This window comes from Ceratosolen solmsi, unplaced genomic scaffold (assembly GCF_000503995.2).
Source record: "Ceratosolen solmsi marchali unplaced genomic scaffold, CerSol_1.0 scaffold1, whole genome shotgun sequence".
NCBI classification, from domain to species: Eukaryota; Metazoa; Arthropoda; class Insecta; order Hymenoptera; family Agaonidae; genus Ceratosolen; species Ceratosolen solmsi.
In genome coordinates, this window is record NW_011948415.1 from 2,248,016 (window position 1) to 2,266,905 (window position 18,890).

Genomic DNA, 18,890 nt, shown 5'->3' on the forward strand with positions numbered 1-18,890 from the left:
TCCACCCGCCTCAACGTCGTACACGTCGTCGGGTATCGCTTGGCTTGGCTCGCGTGTGCTTCGTCGGTTGCGCGCAAAACCTATCGAGTCGCCCGTCGCTTAACCTCGAATCCGTCATCGCGAGGGAAGAGTGCTAACATCCGCAGCATTTCACAGCATGTGACAGCTTACTGGGACTTACGTAGCACCGTACGTACGTGCACGATGCAATAATTGCGCCCTTCCTCCGAGCATACTTGCCGTCACTTTTTGACGCTTGGCAGACAACCGTAGACCCTCGGAGAGATTTTGAAAGCGTAAGCGCCGCGTTAAACAATATCATATTTTCGAGTGCAAAACGGATTGATGTGTGGCCGGCCTCTCAGTCGAGTATATACGATTTTCATAAGACGAAGATGGCTATTGTTATATATATATATATTTTTTTTTTTTATAGCCGCTGCCTAAATTTTATATAATTTTTTATCCAATCACGACTTTTGTCTATTTTTTAATAAAAATGTTTAAATAGCGATACGGTTTATGTAATTAATTCAATCTCTGATATATTTACATAAGATATTCGCTCTATTTGCATTAATACATGAATGGAACATTTAACTTGGCCTCTTCTTTGTGATTATTTTTACTGTATATATATATATATATATACACACACACACACACACACACACACACAGACACACACACGCACAGACACACGACATTTGTTTTTACTTTTTGCAAAGGGCTCAATTAGATTCATTGTGAACAATTGCTGCTCTTTATTCTTAACAATGTAAAGTGATAAATTTATAAAACAAGAATTGCAATTTATTTTTTATTTGAAAGTTTAACAATCTTATTCGCACAGATAAATGACTTGTAATCACGTGACAGGACGTGTCACGCCGAAACCTTAAAAACATTTTAATATTATATTTATTAAACAATTTTTGAGTACCCACTTTCAAGATTGTATGTATACCTCCTATACTACATCTTAAATATGTAACTAGAGTAACTACATGATCAATTCATCAATAAAAATAGCAACTATAAATATCTGCAAAATTTGTTATTTTGCGAATAGGCATAAAAATCATAATATGTACATTTTCTTTTTAATATTCTACACAGAATCTATAGATGATGATCGGCGGTGCATTTTGATTTATGCTCAAAGCCAATTTCGTTTGTTACATCTGAATATGTTCCAATGTGTACTGAGAATTTAGGGAATTCCGATCGATCGTAATTTCGTTTACAAAAAACTCTACGTGAATATAAACAGACTTTTATGGCAACCAATCGTAAATGCTTAAGTTTGTGGTTTGGACAGCAAACCGCAAGTGCATTGTGACGTTCTTTTTTTTGCAACAAGATTTTGCGTGAATTATTTCCGCTTTTCGGTAAATGTGGTGCACAAAAACGGAATCAAAACTTCATCCCGTCACACAGTTTATCTCGCATACATCAGAGGCAAAAATTAACAATGCGAAAACCCCGTTATTTTTTTTTTTTATTTTTCTCTTCTATATGTTAAAATTGGTATTTAACTTAATTTACTTCGGCCTTGTGATTGCCTGATATATCTTTGATTTTCCTTCATGTATCCCAAACACTCTTTTATCTCTGATAATTCATTAAAAATTTTATTCTACACTATTATTTGCTATCGTACTGGCGAGTATTATTTACGAGATATTTAGTTTTAGTTTTCTTTTTTTTCTCTTCGCAAACATTATATCTACGTTTAGTTTTTTATTAGAATTAAGAAGAAAGCGTGAAAGTAAAGACTAAATGAAATCGTAAAGAATGTAATATTGTAAAACAATCTGTATTCCTTTCTCTTTTATTCAATTTAATTTATTTAGGGAAGGTATTCAAATTATTACGTAAATATTACTTTATTAACGATTCATTAAACGAATCTTTTCCCTCGTTTACTTAGAGCCAAAGTAAAAGACTGCTATGTGGTATTAAAACAACTGAGCATAAAAACAAAGTAATTGCGGTTTGCAATCAAAGTAATATAGACTTTAATCATTAAACAAATATTTTAATTCTATTCAATTTGATGAATTGAATCAAATTGGAAGGTAATTGAAAATGAAAAGTAACGACAATACCATAAGTATAATCTCGAAATGCAAATAATTTTTTCGACCATCCGCAATTAAATAAGATATTAATTCCAAGTGAGCAAAAATTTAAATAAACAAGAATAGTTTTATTAAATCGGAAAGAAATGTCGTAAAACATAGTAAATGAGTATATATATATATATATATATATATATGTTCTAAGTTATAAGGGAAAAATTTATCAACCCACGTACAAGTAGTTAATGAGAAAGTTCGAATAAACGATGAACAAAGACGTGTATATTCATTTGTTCGTGCCTTGTGTCAATCCATAAACGGATAGAGAAGTTGCGCCCAAAATCAATTAAACTTGAATTAACCCAATAACTTTGTTTATGCAATTCGATCGTACATAGCCCACTTCTTTCTACGTGGTTGTATTATCCGCACACGTATAAAATAAAAACATTCAATTCCACGAAAGAAGAGCAAAATTTGATTCTCTATTAATTCTCTCGACAATAATTAACTACATTATACTAGCTTTGAAAAACATTTATTAAAACTCACTTTCAAATCATAGCTTAATTTATAGAATAACATAGTGAGCGAATAATTAAATTGTTTCATAAAATAAATTTCTTAAATGAATTTACATAATTATCAAAGGAACTTTGCTGGCGTGATATTATTCTCTAAGACAAAGTAAATCACTGCAATTTTGATTAGATAATTAAAAGGCCAAATATATTTTAAACTATTAAACATGATTGTATTGTTGAGTATATTGTTCGTAGATTGAAAGAAAATCTTATACTGTTTCTAAAATTTATAAATTTTGCTTAAAAATACAAGATATTGCAATTACGTGTAGCATATAATATTTCTAGATACAATATTGAAATATAATATTTACATACTAAAAATAATATAATTAATATAATATAAATATTGTTTTTCATTTTTAGCAGTAAAGCAGATTTTGAAAAACATCATTGTAACGTTAAAAAATATAAAATTTTAATTTAGAATAGATTGTATACGAATAATCTTAATAACAATGTTTGATGCAATAAATATGTTAAAATATTGTTCCATCATAAATAGAAAAAATAAAAGTATTTAGCTTCAAACACATTTAAATTATGCCAACATACAGTTTGAATGAATAATAAAAAAAATCCATTATTTTAACTACTCTCTTAATTTGTTCTGATAATTTATCTGATGAGTTGAAATAAATATTTATTTATCATTAATAACATTATAAGTGCTTAAATATTGTAAAGCTCTTGTTTGAAACTATTTATAAAATTATGAATTATTTACGCATCTTTTAATAAAGTGATTCGGCACATATGAGTAATAATTAAAACCAATAAGGCCATTGACCCTGGAATAAAAGTCTTCTTTCTTCCATATTCACATGTGTACAGCATTACATGGCCTTGTCAGATGCATCGACAATAAAATGTGTATATGTGTATAGTAAAGGTAACAAATTTGGAACGAACCAAATAGAGAATAATTGATGCACTGGTGTTGGTATTTTATAGATATAAAATATTTTTAAAATACTATGGAAACGCTAGTTGTTCGAAACAAAGAATTAAATACCTTTCAACTACCTATTTGCCTTTCTTAATTAATGAGAAATAATAATAATAACAACAGAAAAATAAATATTAAATAATTACTATAATAAAATTTATATTTATTTCTGTATTTCAAAGTTGATAAAAATATATCTTATATTATTATAAAATAATACTTATGTAAGTAGAATATCCTGCTGACTCAATATTCATTAGAAAAAAATAAAAATATTAAATTGAATATTTTTTCATTGAAAATCTAGTAATCTGAAGGTTAAAACAACTTCTAAAAAAATTTTAAATCAAAATGTATTTAATGATATTTATGTAAAATATAATGAATGTTAATTTGCAATGACACTTATATTACAAAAAGTCGTTTTGTGTAGTTAAAATCCTTTGTTCAAATATTATAAGAATAATAACAACAGCATATAATTGTTAATTTCACATAATCGAAATAAATGTTTTTGATCGAATTATTCTTAATTTAAATATCAAAAATATCAATAAAATGCATGTACATAGCATCAATTTACCTTGTAAAACTCTCTTGTAAAAGATGTATTTCACATTAGTAATGTAAAAGATTAAAGATTAAAAAAATTTATTGATACTGATTGATTATTTATTTACGAGAATATTTTACGTATATGCTAAAGTTATGTTAAAATTAATGCAAAATGTTTAACTTCGTTCCATATAACAAATTTGATAAATAATATGATAAAATTCATGTTATGTGATTCAAATTCGTGTTATGGTGATTAAAAAAAAAAAAGAAAAAGAAAAAAAACCTGATAAACTTTAATTAGCATTTTTAGTACACTGAATGAAATAATAAATGCAAAGAAAGGAAATTGCAAAAAATTTTGAGAATATATTACGATAAATGAAATAAATATTTTAACGAGCTTTAAGCTGCGCACCAACATTGCTATCTAAATATGTTTACAAAAAAAAAAAAAAAAAAAAAAAAAAAAAAAAAAATTTCAAAACTTCAAAGCTGGTAAAATAAAATAGATAACATGAAGAACGGAAAAACAATACACATATTCATGTATTGATGCAACAGTCGCACGCACATCAAGATCGCAGAATAATTAGCTTCCTTCCATGACACGCGATACTCTGGAAAGTTGCAATCGTTCGTCGCAATTATATTACGTTATTTCGGCCATCCATTAGTAAACTAAAATCCTTTATTGGCTCGTTATATCTGTAATTAGGCTAAGTTACTAATTACTAAGAGTTAAAAAAACTTGATTTTTCATAATTCGACTCTTTTACTTTCTCAAATATTCTTAACACCATAAAAGATAAATAGTTTACGTACGGAAATATCACTTTAGTTATAATCAAATTTTTCTCTGCGACGCTAAATCATTCGATGCATAAATTGTTGATTTTTCGTAAAGATAGACAGAAATTAAATAAAAAACCAATATTAACAATATTAAAATATTTCCTATTCATATCTTATTGTTAATGTAATCAAATAAATGATGAATATTCTTTAGTTTGCATTAAATTTTCTAACTTAAAAGATATTAATATTGATAAACTATAAGAATTATAAAGATATAATAGCATAAAACAACAGTTGTAAACATTTTAATAATTCGTTGCAAACTTTTAAATATTTCATTTTTAATTTTAAATCGTTAATCTTTATATCTTGCTTAAAACAATTTAATTTAATAATAGAAAATTTATTTTTAAAATTTTCTTTCAAATAATTTATAAAATTAAATAAAATATTATGAAGCTTTAAGTCAAAGTCGAATGATATAAATACTTATATAACTGGTTATAATAGCTATTAACGCAAAATAAAACATATAATTAAGTATTAAGAGTCTTAAGCCTTTCTACAAAACTATTTTTCAACTTTACAATAGACTTTCAAAAGAATTTCAAGTTTCTAATGCAAAAGTTCTATTCGAAGTATAAAAATTTCAATAAATCCAAGTATCTTACTCGTAATTAAAACTGGTAAATGCGTGCAAATAGATCTGGGCTGTTCGATACGAAACTTGGTGTTGAGTTAAGCAAATTGCAACTTTATAATACACACGCCATGACTTAATCATTGAACGCGATATCTTTCATTTATTTATACACACATATTGTTTTGCTAAATGCAGATATGCTCCAGGCGATAACAACAAGCTCAGAACATGGAATTGCTGGTACCAACGGTTTCCGACATCATATTCAAATATACTTGGACGATAGCGAATTACAAAAAAGCAATCTCGAAAAAGCACAATTTCGACAGCCCGAGCTTCGATCTAAATGTCAATGGCATACACAGCACTTGGAATCTATCTATTAGATTTTGGAAAGGCCCTGAAGGTATTTGTCGATCGATTTCCTTTTCACAATCACTGGCTAATAATAAATACTTGCGATTGATGATATAAATAAATTTGAAGAAAAGCAATGGTGTTAAACGTTAAATTTTCGTTAATAGTAAATTAGTGTTAAATATAAATAAACAAGATTTGTTATTTATAATGTTAATCTATTCTGTAAAAATTATCGATAAAATTAATTAAAAGTATTTATTATTCAATACTTTCATTTTAGGAATTCCAAAATGGTAATTTAAATTTTAAATTTATTCTGTCATATATTAACAATTTGAAATAAGAAAATAGGAGTTCAAAAGAAATTTCTTACTTATTATCATATTATATTACTTAGGCTTTCTAAACGTGAAGCTTATTTTCATATTTATCATTGAATAAAAGTATGGCTAATGTGTATAAAACTCCAAACGTGCCAAAAACTTTCATTAAATAGAAATATAAGACAGGCTGTAGTTAAAATAAAATTTTGATTATTTAAAAGAATAAACGAAGTTTGTATTTGAAAATAAAAATATAATGTAAAAGTGTTTATTTAAAAGTTTAATTGATGTGAAATAAATTAAACAATTTATTTTTCTAAGTATTATGACATTACTTGTTATATCACGTTTATGCAGGAAAAAGGATTAGGAATCCAGTAGTGCTGTGTTTGAATATACAAAATTGCACGGTTGAGGAAGTTGAACAAGCCAAAGTTCGCTTTCAATTTGCAGTTTTTAATGCTGAGGTTAATTATTGGGAATACTGTCATGTAAGCAGAACTATTTTAGAGCTCCGTTCGAGTTCCGATATAATTTCCCTGGGCTACCGAGATTTATGTATCGTAGATAGACATTTAAAAAAAAATGGCGAGCTAAGCGTCATGGTGAAGATTCAGATCATCCAGTGCGATAGTGAAAAACATACCCTCTCACAGGTAAAGCTAAAATCAGGTAAAGATAAAATAAATTTGATTAAACGTCGGTAAAAGAAATGGTATTATGCTAAAAGATTTTATTTTTGAGTTGATTAAATGAAGGAACATTAATTCTTGCAATTAGAAAATGTATATTCTTATATTCGAAGACGGAAATCGCCTAAGATTCGTATCAAAACATTTCTAATAATAAGGCGTCACAGATATAAACGAGTATGATAAATATTATTTTATAATCTAAAAAATTGTTATAAAATAAAATAACCTGATTTATTTTATACCTAATGGTAGTATTTTTTGCTTTCTTTGTCAAAATTTTGTGTTAAGTAGCTGGATCGAAAGTTCTGATATTAGTTTAAGCAATAATTATTTAGATATAGTTACATGATAATCAATACATGATATATTCTATTTTTATAAGTTATATCGTATATGAGAATAAAAAATAGTCATAAATACTTTGTCGTATATATAAATTCGAAATCAGTTAAAATACCCAGTGTAATGAATTTAAAAGAAAAATTACTAGATTCTATTATTTTATACATTCTCCCTTCCCCCCGTCGCCATACACACACACACACACACACACACACACACACATAAATATTAAAATATAAATTATGATTCTATAGTATTTTAACTAGTTAATGGCGTATATGTATAATTGGAAGAATAATATGTAAAATATATCAAATTGAAAGTAATAAATATTTATGTTGCTAATTATGATAAACAAAAATTTACAGGATATGGCAAGATTATTAAAACATCCTCAATCTGCGGATACGAAACTAATAGTAGCAGATGAAAATTTAGAAATCCAGGTACACAAATGTGTCATTGCAGCGCGAAGCGATGTACTTGCTAATATGATAACACCGCTCGAAGGAAACGAATTGGAAGAAAAGGACGTACTTTTAGATGATTTAAAAAAAAAATCGTTGATAGACGAGTGTAATTCTTCCGACGTACGTGTCAATGCTTCCATTGATTAAACATAACAACTTACTACTCGTGTAAAAACTAATTTGATAAGAAATAAACATGCCTTTTGAGTTTGCAATTTTAATAAAATTTTCAAGCACGATGTTTATTTATTTTTTATCTCTAACTTAGTTAAGTTTTTATTCAATTAATTTTATCATTTTTCATCTTAATATCTGCTCTTCGTTAAACACACACACACACGCACACATACATACATATGCCTATTTTATTTATTAATGCTTCATGATATGTAATTAATAGTGTTAAAATATATTTAAAATATGTGTACCGAGAGTGCGTGATTGCTGCGTATGGAAGTATATGTGTTTTCATTTGCAAATATTTAAAAAATATTAATGAAATTATTAAAAATACTTCGATTTATTGAATAATAAAGTGAGTAAATACAGCACTAACTCTTTATATATTATATTCAATTGCTAAATAATTAATGTATAAAGTAGAATTATTATCTTTATATAGATTAAACACAAATTAGAATTACGAGACTTATCGAAAGATGTGATCGAAGAGTTGTTACGTTATATGTATACAGACCATGTCGATAATTTGGATACTTTGGCTTCTGAACTACTTTCACTTTCTTTGCGATTTCGATTACAAGGTTGGATTTATATTGACTGTAATAAATACCTCAAGCAATATAAATATGTTAATTTTTATCATTTCAGGAATGAAAGAACTTTGTGAAAGAAGTTTAACAGAAACTATAACACCTGAAAATGTAGCTACTCGACTCTTGTTAGCAGATGAATATGGTTGCGATATTTTAAGAAGGGCTAGTCTTGCTTATTGCGAGGAAAATGCAATGAATATTACTAAGAATTTTGCATGGAAAATGATGGAACAAGTTAATCCAGAATTGTTTAATGAAGTCTGTGAAGCTGGAATGGGAAGCTCAAAATCAAGTAATATAGATAGCGAATGAAGTAGTGGATTGTAAACAAATATTTTATACCAAATATTAGAATATCGAAATTGTATGAATTCGGGAAGTCGTAAAAATAAATCAATAGATTACAGGTTAAAGAAGTAACTAAAACTACTTTTATTAATTAAAAAATATTAATTGAAATACTAAAGTACTCACTAATGTTTCGCATCAATCAAGAAGGCATTCAATAGCTTGAATTTTACGACTTAAAAAAGCTGAATATATATTTGCAAGGTCATTCTGACTCATTTCCTCTTGATTTCCAAAATCAAAGAAGAAGACACGATATGTCCCATAGCCGAGCAAACAACAATTTCTGCACGATACCACTGATTTTTCAAATAATAATTAGCTGCTAACATTTATCCTACATCTATATAAAATAAAAGATATAAATTAAAATAAATATTAAAATAACAAATAAAATAAAATATTTAAAATTTTAATTTTACAAACCACTTATAACGTTTGTCCCTATTTTCTTTGCTTTCATAATATGCTATCGTTTTACTTGTTAAATGATCAAATAATATATTTCCTGGACCAGCAGAATGTAGTCGACTTGAATTCTTATAACAGATAATAAACAGCTTGATCCGACTTGTGGGTTCTATAATTAGTATATTATATTTCCATCTTAATTTTTCTCTCTTAACACACTAATGAACTTAAAAAATTGTATTTACCTTATAAACCAAATAATTCTTTTGATAATATATCAAACAGTGGAATGTTGATCCCAAGAATTCTAATTGATAATTCAGTTTCAAGTATTAACTGTATTTTCTTATTTCTTCCATTTTCACTTTCTGTTCAATTAATCCAATAAATACTCCTCGACATTCAATTAACAGCATTATAAATTTGTTTTGTCATATCTTTAAAAAAAAAAACTCTGTTTTGCTTATTACCTATATATACAATTTTACTATTTAAATAAATACAATTTATTTAAACATTTATCATATATTAAATTATTATTTACCCAAATAAGAACTTACAAAGTTAACTACAATGATGTTATCATTTGATTAAATATATATCTGATTAGATATTTCATTTTTATCTTCTATAATTCTTTCAAGCGTTGCCACAAGAATCTCAGTTTCATAAAATTCCATTATGCAAATGAAATTAATTATTCTTCAGCCAAGTCAATGTTTTTGTTTTTGCTCAATACAGTCAGATTCAAATGGATGTTGTATCTATTTTGTCAACAAAATGGAACTAAACCCTCATCTTCTGTAATAAATGTTACATATACAGTAGGGATTATGATTTTTAACGACTATGTTGCAACAGTTTAAATTTTTGATCATACTATAATTTTGTCCAGACTCTTTCAAATTTTGATCGTCGTGTTCCTTTAACCAAATAATTTCAAAATACAAACATAATATTAATAAAGTAATTTACAGATATTTTTTATCGTCGATACAATTAACTTTACCTTTTTATTTAAAAAATATATAAATACAACTGCCATTATTATTATTGAACAGTTGGTTAATAGAGAAAGAATTAAATTATGAAATGTCACTTGTATTGTGGTACTGAAAAAAATTAATATAAACTTACTAATTTAATTAAAGAATAATAAATTTAATAACGACAATGTTTAAATATACATAATAACCTCAAATATCTAAATATCTTCATATTAATTGTTAATAGCTAATATACCATATACAGAAATTGAGGACTAATTTGAAGAGAAAAAAAATACGTATTCTTGCACTCTTTATGATATATTACAATATCAAAATCAATTAGCAATTCTAAATAAACAAAAACATGGAATACGCCGATTAAAAATCCCACGCACTTTCGGGCTTTGAAACGAACATGGGTGCCAAATATCCAAATTGTCTATTGTAATTTGCAAGTATTGCAAGTATTTTACTTTTTAAATTAACATTTTGGTATGACATAGGAACGAAAAGAATCCGGTAATGTAAATTGTCATAAAATACTAATACTATTCGCAGAAAGTAGAAGATTTTTGAAGAAAAAAAATATAATGGACTGCTGTCTAAAGCAAAGTCGTGGAATTATAAGCTTAATCGAGATATAAACATTATAAATTAATTCGACTGCACTGTAAAACAAAATCCATTATGTCCTAAGGGACACAATATTAAATTAAACACGGTTAAGATTTGCCCATATATGGCGTAGATTATTAGAGATAAGACGTTACTAGCAATTATTTGCTGAGATTTCGGAAACAGTTTCCCATCGCTAATTAGGAAAAACTCAGCCAAACTAAAAATGCGGAATTATGAATTAAAGGGGCAGTAAGGTGGATATTTAAAATAAAAAAAAAAAAAAAAACATACTGCTCTCTGTGATGAATTTCATTCCCTAGAAATAATTTAATTAACTTATCTGAGTAAATCCACGTTTTCATTTAAATTTTACTTTAATAAATTTTACTTAGCCCAAATGTCTTTGCATTCATTGCAATTAATAGAATGAATTTTAAAATGGCGGTTAATAGTCGATCATTGCCTTGTATTAATATCATTTATAATTAACCGAATGATTTACACAATTTGAAATTCAATGCTTTGATACCTTTTGAGTAATAAGTTGTAAGTTTATAGGAGCTCCGATGTACTGTTCTTATTTATTTATTTTAAATCAAATTAGAATCCGTTAAATTACTCTAGAATACTTTAGGCATATTCTAGAACTGTTTTGTTGATATAAATTTATGAATTGTCCAAACTTAGTCCAAACTTAAAATAAATTGTTAAACTTGTCAATGTACCATTTTCAATATATAAAATAAAATAATTATATTAAATTATAAGTAGCGAAGGTAAGTAGTAAATATCTATTTATTTTGTAGTTATTTGTATATACGACAAAAATTACGAAATGTAAAATAATTTTTTATGCGAAACCATTTTTATACTTCATAAACAATCCGTAATTTACTATTAAATTTCTGTACCAATTAAATTCCAATTAAAGTTAATAGAATAATTTGTGACGTAAAAGTATTTTATAGATACGCGCGCGCGCGCTGGTGTCTGTATATATATATATATATATATATTAGTATATATATTATTAATATATATATATATATATTAGTGTGCATGTGTGTTCACTGATTATAAAAAAATTGTTGTCTAGTAACTGCAAATCGATGTTTTAAAAGCATTATTTTTAACATAATACATAATAATACATCATAAAAATGAAGTATTTCATGTTATTTTCGACCAAAATTATCGATCGATCGCGCTATGCTAAGAAAATTACAAAAAACAATTAATAAACAATCCTATAGACAATAACATAAAAAAAAAAGAAGTATTAAAATATATTTAATCACACGATAGTGACAAACAAAGTGTATATTTATTATACGGAGTATATATATTTACCTAATTCTCCTACATCCTTGGAATTTATACGATTTTAAGCGAGAAGATTCGTTCGAACGCAACAAAATCAATTGGAGGATAAACTTCCACCATAGTGTACATGTACAACCGAACGAACAGTCGTCGAGCAAATATAATAAAGTCATGCGAAACATACACGATATTCCATATAATTTAAACAATGGTCGAAGCAGTTAATTTACATATTTTATATTTTTCAATTAATATTTTAAATGCACATTATGTATATTCGATGCACTTATAATTACAATATTATTATTATATGCTAGACGGAAAAGTTTGTCAATAAATTTTATCTTTTAATTTTTTTGTATTAGCCATTTTTTTTTTTTTTTTTGTTTTTTTTTTTTATCCATTTCTTCGTTTCGGCATATTTATTCGCGTAATGAAATTACAATTCTCAGCTAGACAAATTCAAATCCTACAGATCACGCTGGGCAATATATATCAGCTGCTTTTTTGCCATTTACCCAATTGGCTGATTTTATAGAAAAAAATACCGTGATGGAAACAGATTTGCAACCAATGCGTGAGCCTTACTTAGATCAAAGAAACAAGGAAATTTTAGTACCAGAGTTTAAAGGAACTAGTAGAGATAGTTACTGGCTGAAATTGCCGAAAATCGTATCAGGGTACCATATAACTCAGGGGTAGCGTCCACGCCAATGGCCATCGAGTCTTCCAAACTGATAGCATTAAAAAAAAAAAAAAAAAAAAAAAAAAAAAAAAACAAATATCAGCACATATACTTTCATACGAATTCATCATAATTGCAATTAGTTTCTATAGAAGAATTGTTTAAATATTTTAACATATTGATTACATTTGTAAAAAATACCTATAATTTTATGCATTTACACCTCATACGCAGGGACAGGCGTACATATAAGGGTTGTATGTATGTATCGTTCAAGTGAAATTTCAAATATCAATTTGCTTCTCATTTGATCAAAGATTTTTCTAATCTTATTTTACTTCGACCAATTTGGAAAGGGGGTGATTATTTGAATTATTTTTGGCTGATACGATCACTGAACATTATAAGCACATAGATTTTACAAATCTCGAATATAAAATATTGATTGTGTTGAAGAAGCAATTAGGGGTGTAGGAGCGATTCTTCAAATTGACTCTATCGATTGCAAACTAATGTTGAAAAAAAATTTTTAATAATAATTAATAGTGATTTAGATGATTATTTTACGAATTAATTGAAGTATTTTTATCATTAATCCACCCTCGAGCGCAATTAATGCAAGCACGTAAATGCTGTAACGAATACAAAATAAATAATGTTCGCGCGAAAAAGTAAAATGTACGGAGCAATGAAAATCAAATCAAATGCCATAAGTATCATTCGTAAAATTAATTAGCGGTATGTCAATGACAGAAAATCTTGTCATTTATTTAGCTAGTCAATCTTCATTTTGGCACAACAGTAGGTCCTTCGATGCAATCGGTTAATCGATGAATTAAATTATTATTAATTATTACAAATATAGTAAAATTGAGACAAGCAACGACAGAACAGTATTAAAAAAAAAAAAAAAACAAATATATTTATTTATAAAATCCAGCATTCAAATACGTGAAATAAAATTTTTGTTTTTATTCATTGTGCCAGGGAAAGTGAATCAATTGGATTGAAAAGTAAGTAGCTGCTGTTTAAAAACGAAGCGTTTTATTAAAACAACTTATTTGTTGAAAATATTTCCTTATTGAATTAAAGTATTTTAAAATACTATTTAAAAGTAAAAATAAAAAAAAAAAGTAAATAAATAAAAAAAACTAAAAGATTTTAATTTTCGATGGAAATTTAGAAATATGACAGATTCATTGAATTTTTTATTTCGTCTCAATTTAGTAAGTATTATTACTACTTAATCTTCTTATATTAGAAATTACAATATTTATTCTTCATCTATCTCATCAATTCATATTATTACTCGGCTTTTGTAATTCTTTATTAACATTTATAACAAATTTTGTATTTTATCCAAGAACTCAAATAGTATTATAAGATTATACAGTCAAATATTATATTCTTATATGTAACTGCTTATGTAACTGTAAGATATTAGAAATTCATATCTTTTATTATTATCATTTAATTAAACCATTGATTTTTCAGTATTTCAATAAAATAATAATGATGATAATTACTTATTGTGTGTACATACAGTAAAATTTTCAGATAAAATTCAAGTAAATACTCTTTCAACTTGTGATATTCCCCTAGTAAAGTCTTGAGTTGACTGTTTATATTATACGAATTACATACTCACGTCAAATATAAATGCAAACATACCTAAAGCATACATGCTGTGGCAATGAGTAACTGTATATGTCAATTGCGCTGTCTATGAGTCTTATGCTATAGTCTAGTCATAACTACTGCACTTGTAATTATACTTTCCTGATACATCTGACGTTCTTGGATAATGACTTGCGTTATTCGTAATGCCTCCCTCCCTCCCACCATTATTCTAATAATACTTTGAGACATTTTAATGCTCTTTACAGTAAGTACTACTATATTAATTTTTTGTTCATATTAAAATTTTTTTTTTGAGGGTTTACATGTACCTAATATTAAAGTAATTCAAGCATAAATTAGAGTGTGAAATTATTTCTCAATAAGAATTCATCAAATAATGTACTTGTTAATAAATATATATATGAATATATTTCGAGTAGTCGCTAGTAACAAGAAATTTTTTTTGCAAATAATATATTGATTTAATGATATATATATATATATATATATATATATATATCATTAATATATATATATATATATATATAATATATTTTACCTAATTAATAAATTTACAAAAATCTGATTATTGAAAAAAATGTAGAAGATTTATTTAATCTATTGAATACTTCTTTTGCATTGTTATTAAAAAAAAAAAAAAAAAAAAAAAAAAAAAAAAACAATAATTAATATTTATAATAATAATGATAATTGAATATATATTATATAATTTATTATGGTACATTAAAGACAACTTTTATAATGAGTATAAATTTCAGAAATTAGAATACATTTTTTTAAATTGCATAATAAAATTGAAACGTTAATTGAACTTAAAAACACTAATTTTAATAGTCTTTTCTATTCAAATTTCTAGTTAGATTTTCTAATTTAAAAAAAAAAAGAGAAAAAAAAATCAAATAGCTTTATCTTGTACTTTATAATATATAATATACATTAATTTTTATAATTCATAATTATTATTATATATAAATTTTTATTTCCAATTCACAATTAATTTATTTCTTAAAAATTTATCATAATAATGTCAATTGCCAAATACAATCATTAATACAATGTTAGCAAAATATGTATTATTGAAATTTTGTATATTTATTTAAATTAAAATAATTTTAATTAATCGTAAATATTAGATGGAATTTTAATTTGATCTTGTTTCAAGTTAACGTATCATGGGTTAATTTATAAATTACTTAATCACTATAAATAATAATAAAAATATTTTAAACAGAAATAAAACGAGAAAACGCTTTAATAAATTGTATATTAATTAAGAAACATTTTTATTATTAATACATTGACTCTTATTTGTGACGAAAAATTTCATTGTTTTAAGGTTGAAATGTGAAGTGAATTTTATCATCTGTAATTTAATATTACATTTATTATACTGATTAAATAATGCGACAATTAATTGTAAAAATAAATCATTCAAGCTTTGCTGAAATTAGAATTTTCAAAAATTTCGAAAATTGCGTGATTTAATAGTGATTGTAAAATTTATAAAGATTATTTACATAAAAAGATCGCAACGAATTTTACTTAAAGAAAAGAATTAATATAATGTACAAAAAATACTTAGATCCAGTAACCAACAAAATAATTAGATTAAAAGCATTTTTTTAATATTTATTATCATATTGTTTGTTATTTCATGTAATTTATGTGTTAATTAAAGACAAAACAGAATAGAAGCAAAATAAGAATAAGTAAATGTAACTGAAAAACTCAACTGCATAACGTTGCAGCAAAATGAGGAAAATTATCATTAATGGAACGAAGCCAATCATTGGATGACTAATTGTCCATTATCTGTTATCTGAAATGAAAAATACGATTTACTTTATTACCAAGACATTTGGTTAAAATAAATATCCATACACTTGATTAAGCGAACAATACTGATAGAGTCAGATGTATAGTAATAAAATTTGGTGAAAAATTTGGTTGAATAATAACACTCTTGAAAATAAACTAAAAGTAGTGTTGACGACAAGTTTTAATAAAATAATTTAGTTGTAAAGTAAAGAAAAAAGTACTGTTTATCGATATAACAGCAGCGTTAGGAAAAGATTTAAGGTAAGACTATTTTATTTATCGATTTAAGAATTACATTTATAAGTATTTATACAAATTATGGTTCAGCTCGTGAATACGATATATTTGAAAGAAAAATATCATTTTAAACGAATATTCATTTTACAACTGCAATTTTGGTTAATTTGCTTTAAAAAAAAAAAAAAAAAACTATGCGATATCAAATTTGATGTATGTTTAGATAAGGAAACATTTAAAATACATAATTAAATCACATAAAATATTTTTAAAATGTATAAAATAATTAAATTCAATCGTCTTTTTCGGATTTATAAGTAAAATTATTAAAATGTTACATTAAAATTGTAATCTTGCAAAGAAATAAAACATAAAATATAAAAATTATTATTTCTGTATAAAAGCCAATCAAGTTTAAAGATGATATGTATTGAAAGTAATATTTATTTAGTAATTAATGGGACACAAAAATAAAAAAATCTTGAATTTAACTAAACTATTGATCTGATATCTAATTATATTATAATTACGGAATAGCATACATTGTTAATTTAAAATAAAAAATTAATAAATAAAAAAAATGTATTCAATCTATATATAATATTACTAATCATTTTTCGTAATACAATATGGTAAAAAGTTTTTGAATTAAAATTTTTTTTTTTTTAATAAAGTTCATATAACTCAATGTTTTGATGATTTTTAATAATAATTACATTTTAAATCGTGAATTAAATATTAAAAACAGCGGCATCATCCAATATGTTCAATAAATTTAAAATCAAGTACAAATTTGTCTACCTATTGTTAAAATCGTGTAATTTGTTAATACTTATTTAAAAACAACAATAAGATGTATTAATTTATTCTCAAATTTCTTCGCTTAAAATTAATGTATATATTTTACGTACTTTTGAAAATATTTTTTAGCTTTAATTGAAAATAATTTAAACTATACCTAAAGCTAAGGTAGTTTACACTCTTTAATTTATATTATCTTAATTTTTAAATCAATAAATCGGTTATAAAAAATTATTTTAAAAAGTTTAATAATCAAGTTAAGTAAGTATATTTTATGTCTATATAAAAACAATAAGAATAACAAGATTATTTATTTTAATTTAATTACGTATGATACAATAAACATAATTGATACAGTAGAAAAATTTTCTTTTATTTGTTCGCTAATGCAGATGTGACTTAACTTAATCATATTATAAATTATACACTCCAAAAATAGTGTCGATAGATAGTTTTTTTTACAGATGTTAAATTAGTTATCTTCGATATTGAACAGGTAACCATCATGTATCAGCAACAGCGTTTATTAGTTGATTTAACACAGGATCCACCTTTTTTTCTAAATCAAGAATGTGGCCTGTATTGCAATCGTGGCTAGCAATGAAGCTCATTACCAAAGGTAGTTTGTTTATTTGAACAACCTACAATATTAAAACACAGCTCTTTTACTCTAGAAAGATTGTTCCGATGCTTTAAGAGTATGAAAATGAAGATTTACGATAATCTGAACTTTCAATAAATACATGAAACGCTCATATTTGCTTAGGTAAATTTGAAATTGTCAGAAATTTTATTTTATATATAGATGAATTATATAGATACTTTCAATTGATAATGATCTTATTAAAATTATAAATTTGCTCAATTTATGTTCGTGTACTTATTCAAAGCTGAAAATAACAATTGGTATATTTATTACCTGATAACTACTGTACATACAAATAATTACATTATTTTTTCCAAGACCAAGTTTACTTCCCTGATCAGTTGCCATACCGAAAGTGGAAAGAAAACTTGCTCTCATTGCTAATTCTGGAGCATTTTCATTAGCAACAAAAACAGCTGGCACTCCATCTCTATCTGTGATCAAAATACTATGTAATCCTTCGACTTGATTTAATAACGTTTGTAAAAATTTTTTCAAATCCTAAAAATGATAAAATTACATTCTATACAATAATACTGAATATTACTAATTGATATTTTATTTTATATAGAATAGACAGTGGATGTAAAAAAATAAGACATAACCTAAATCTAAGGTTACGGTTAATAATATTCTACATATTATTTACTGACGAACAATTAGTGTTTGCTTTACTCACGGAACTCATTTTGCAGAATCATTCAAAGTTTTAGGCAATAATTTTATAAGAAATGAAAGTATAGGTTGATAAAATTTAGATAATAATTTTGACAGTCCGCTCGGCACTATTCAGT

The 18,890-nt window shown here is 25.5% G+C and overlaps 2 protein-coding genes across 2 annotated transcripts; one reads left to right on the forward strand and one right to left on the reverse strand.

Annotated features, from left to right (window-relative positions):
• Positions 1-9,269, forward strand: LOC105368563 (TD and POZ domain-containing protein 2). The gene is made up of 6 exons (XM_011507592.1): positions 1-189; positions 5,809-6,019; positions 6,654-6,952; positions 7,702-7,923; positions 8,426-8,567; positions 8,635-9,269. The coding sequence occupies exons 2-6, from the start codon at positions 5,842-5,844 to the stop codon at positions 8,889-8,891; spliced, it is 1,098 nt and encodes a 365-aa protein (XP_011505894.1). The 5' UTR covers positions 1-189; positions 5,809-5,841; the 3' UTR covers positions 8,892-9,269.
• An 8,529-nt stretch (positions 9,270-17,798) lies between these two features.
• On the reverse strand, positions 17,799-18,875 carry Lamtor3 (Late endosomal/lysosomal adaptor, MAPK and MTOR activator 3). The gene is made up of 3 exons (XM_011507593.1): positions 18,776-18,875; positions 18,370-18,597; positions 17,799-18,091 (listed from the first exon to the last, which is right to left on the reverse strand). Exons 1-3 carry the CDS (start codon positions 18,782-18,784, stop codon positions 17,954-17,956), a joined length of 375 nt encoding a protein of 124 aa, XP_011505895.1. The 5' UTR covers positions 18,785-18,875; the 3' UTR covers positions 17,799-17,953.
• Positions 18,876-18,890: the final 15 nt, after the last annotated feature.

Bases quoted from the DNA above. Each gene is read 5' to 3' on its own strand.
- Lamtor3 (XM_011507593.1), bottom strand. The intron at 18,092-18,369 runs GTAATAAATATA...TTAATATTGTAG, and splicing joins GTATGTACAGTAGTTATCAG to GTTGTTCAAATAAACAAACT.
- LOC105368563 (XM_011507592.1), top strand. From the start codon at position 5,842: ATGGAATTGCTGGTACCAACGGTTTCCGACATCATATTCAAATATACT. The intron at 7,924-8,425 runs GTACGTGTCAAT...ATCTTTATATAG, and splicing joins ACGAGTGTAATTCTTCCGAC to ATTAAACACAAATTAGAATT. The intron at 8,568-8,634 runs GTTGGATTTATA...TTATCATTTCAG, and splicing joins TTTGCGATTTCGATTACAAG to GAATGAAAGAACTTTGTGAA.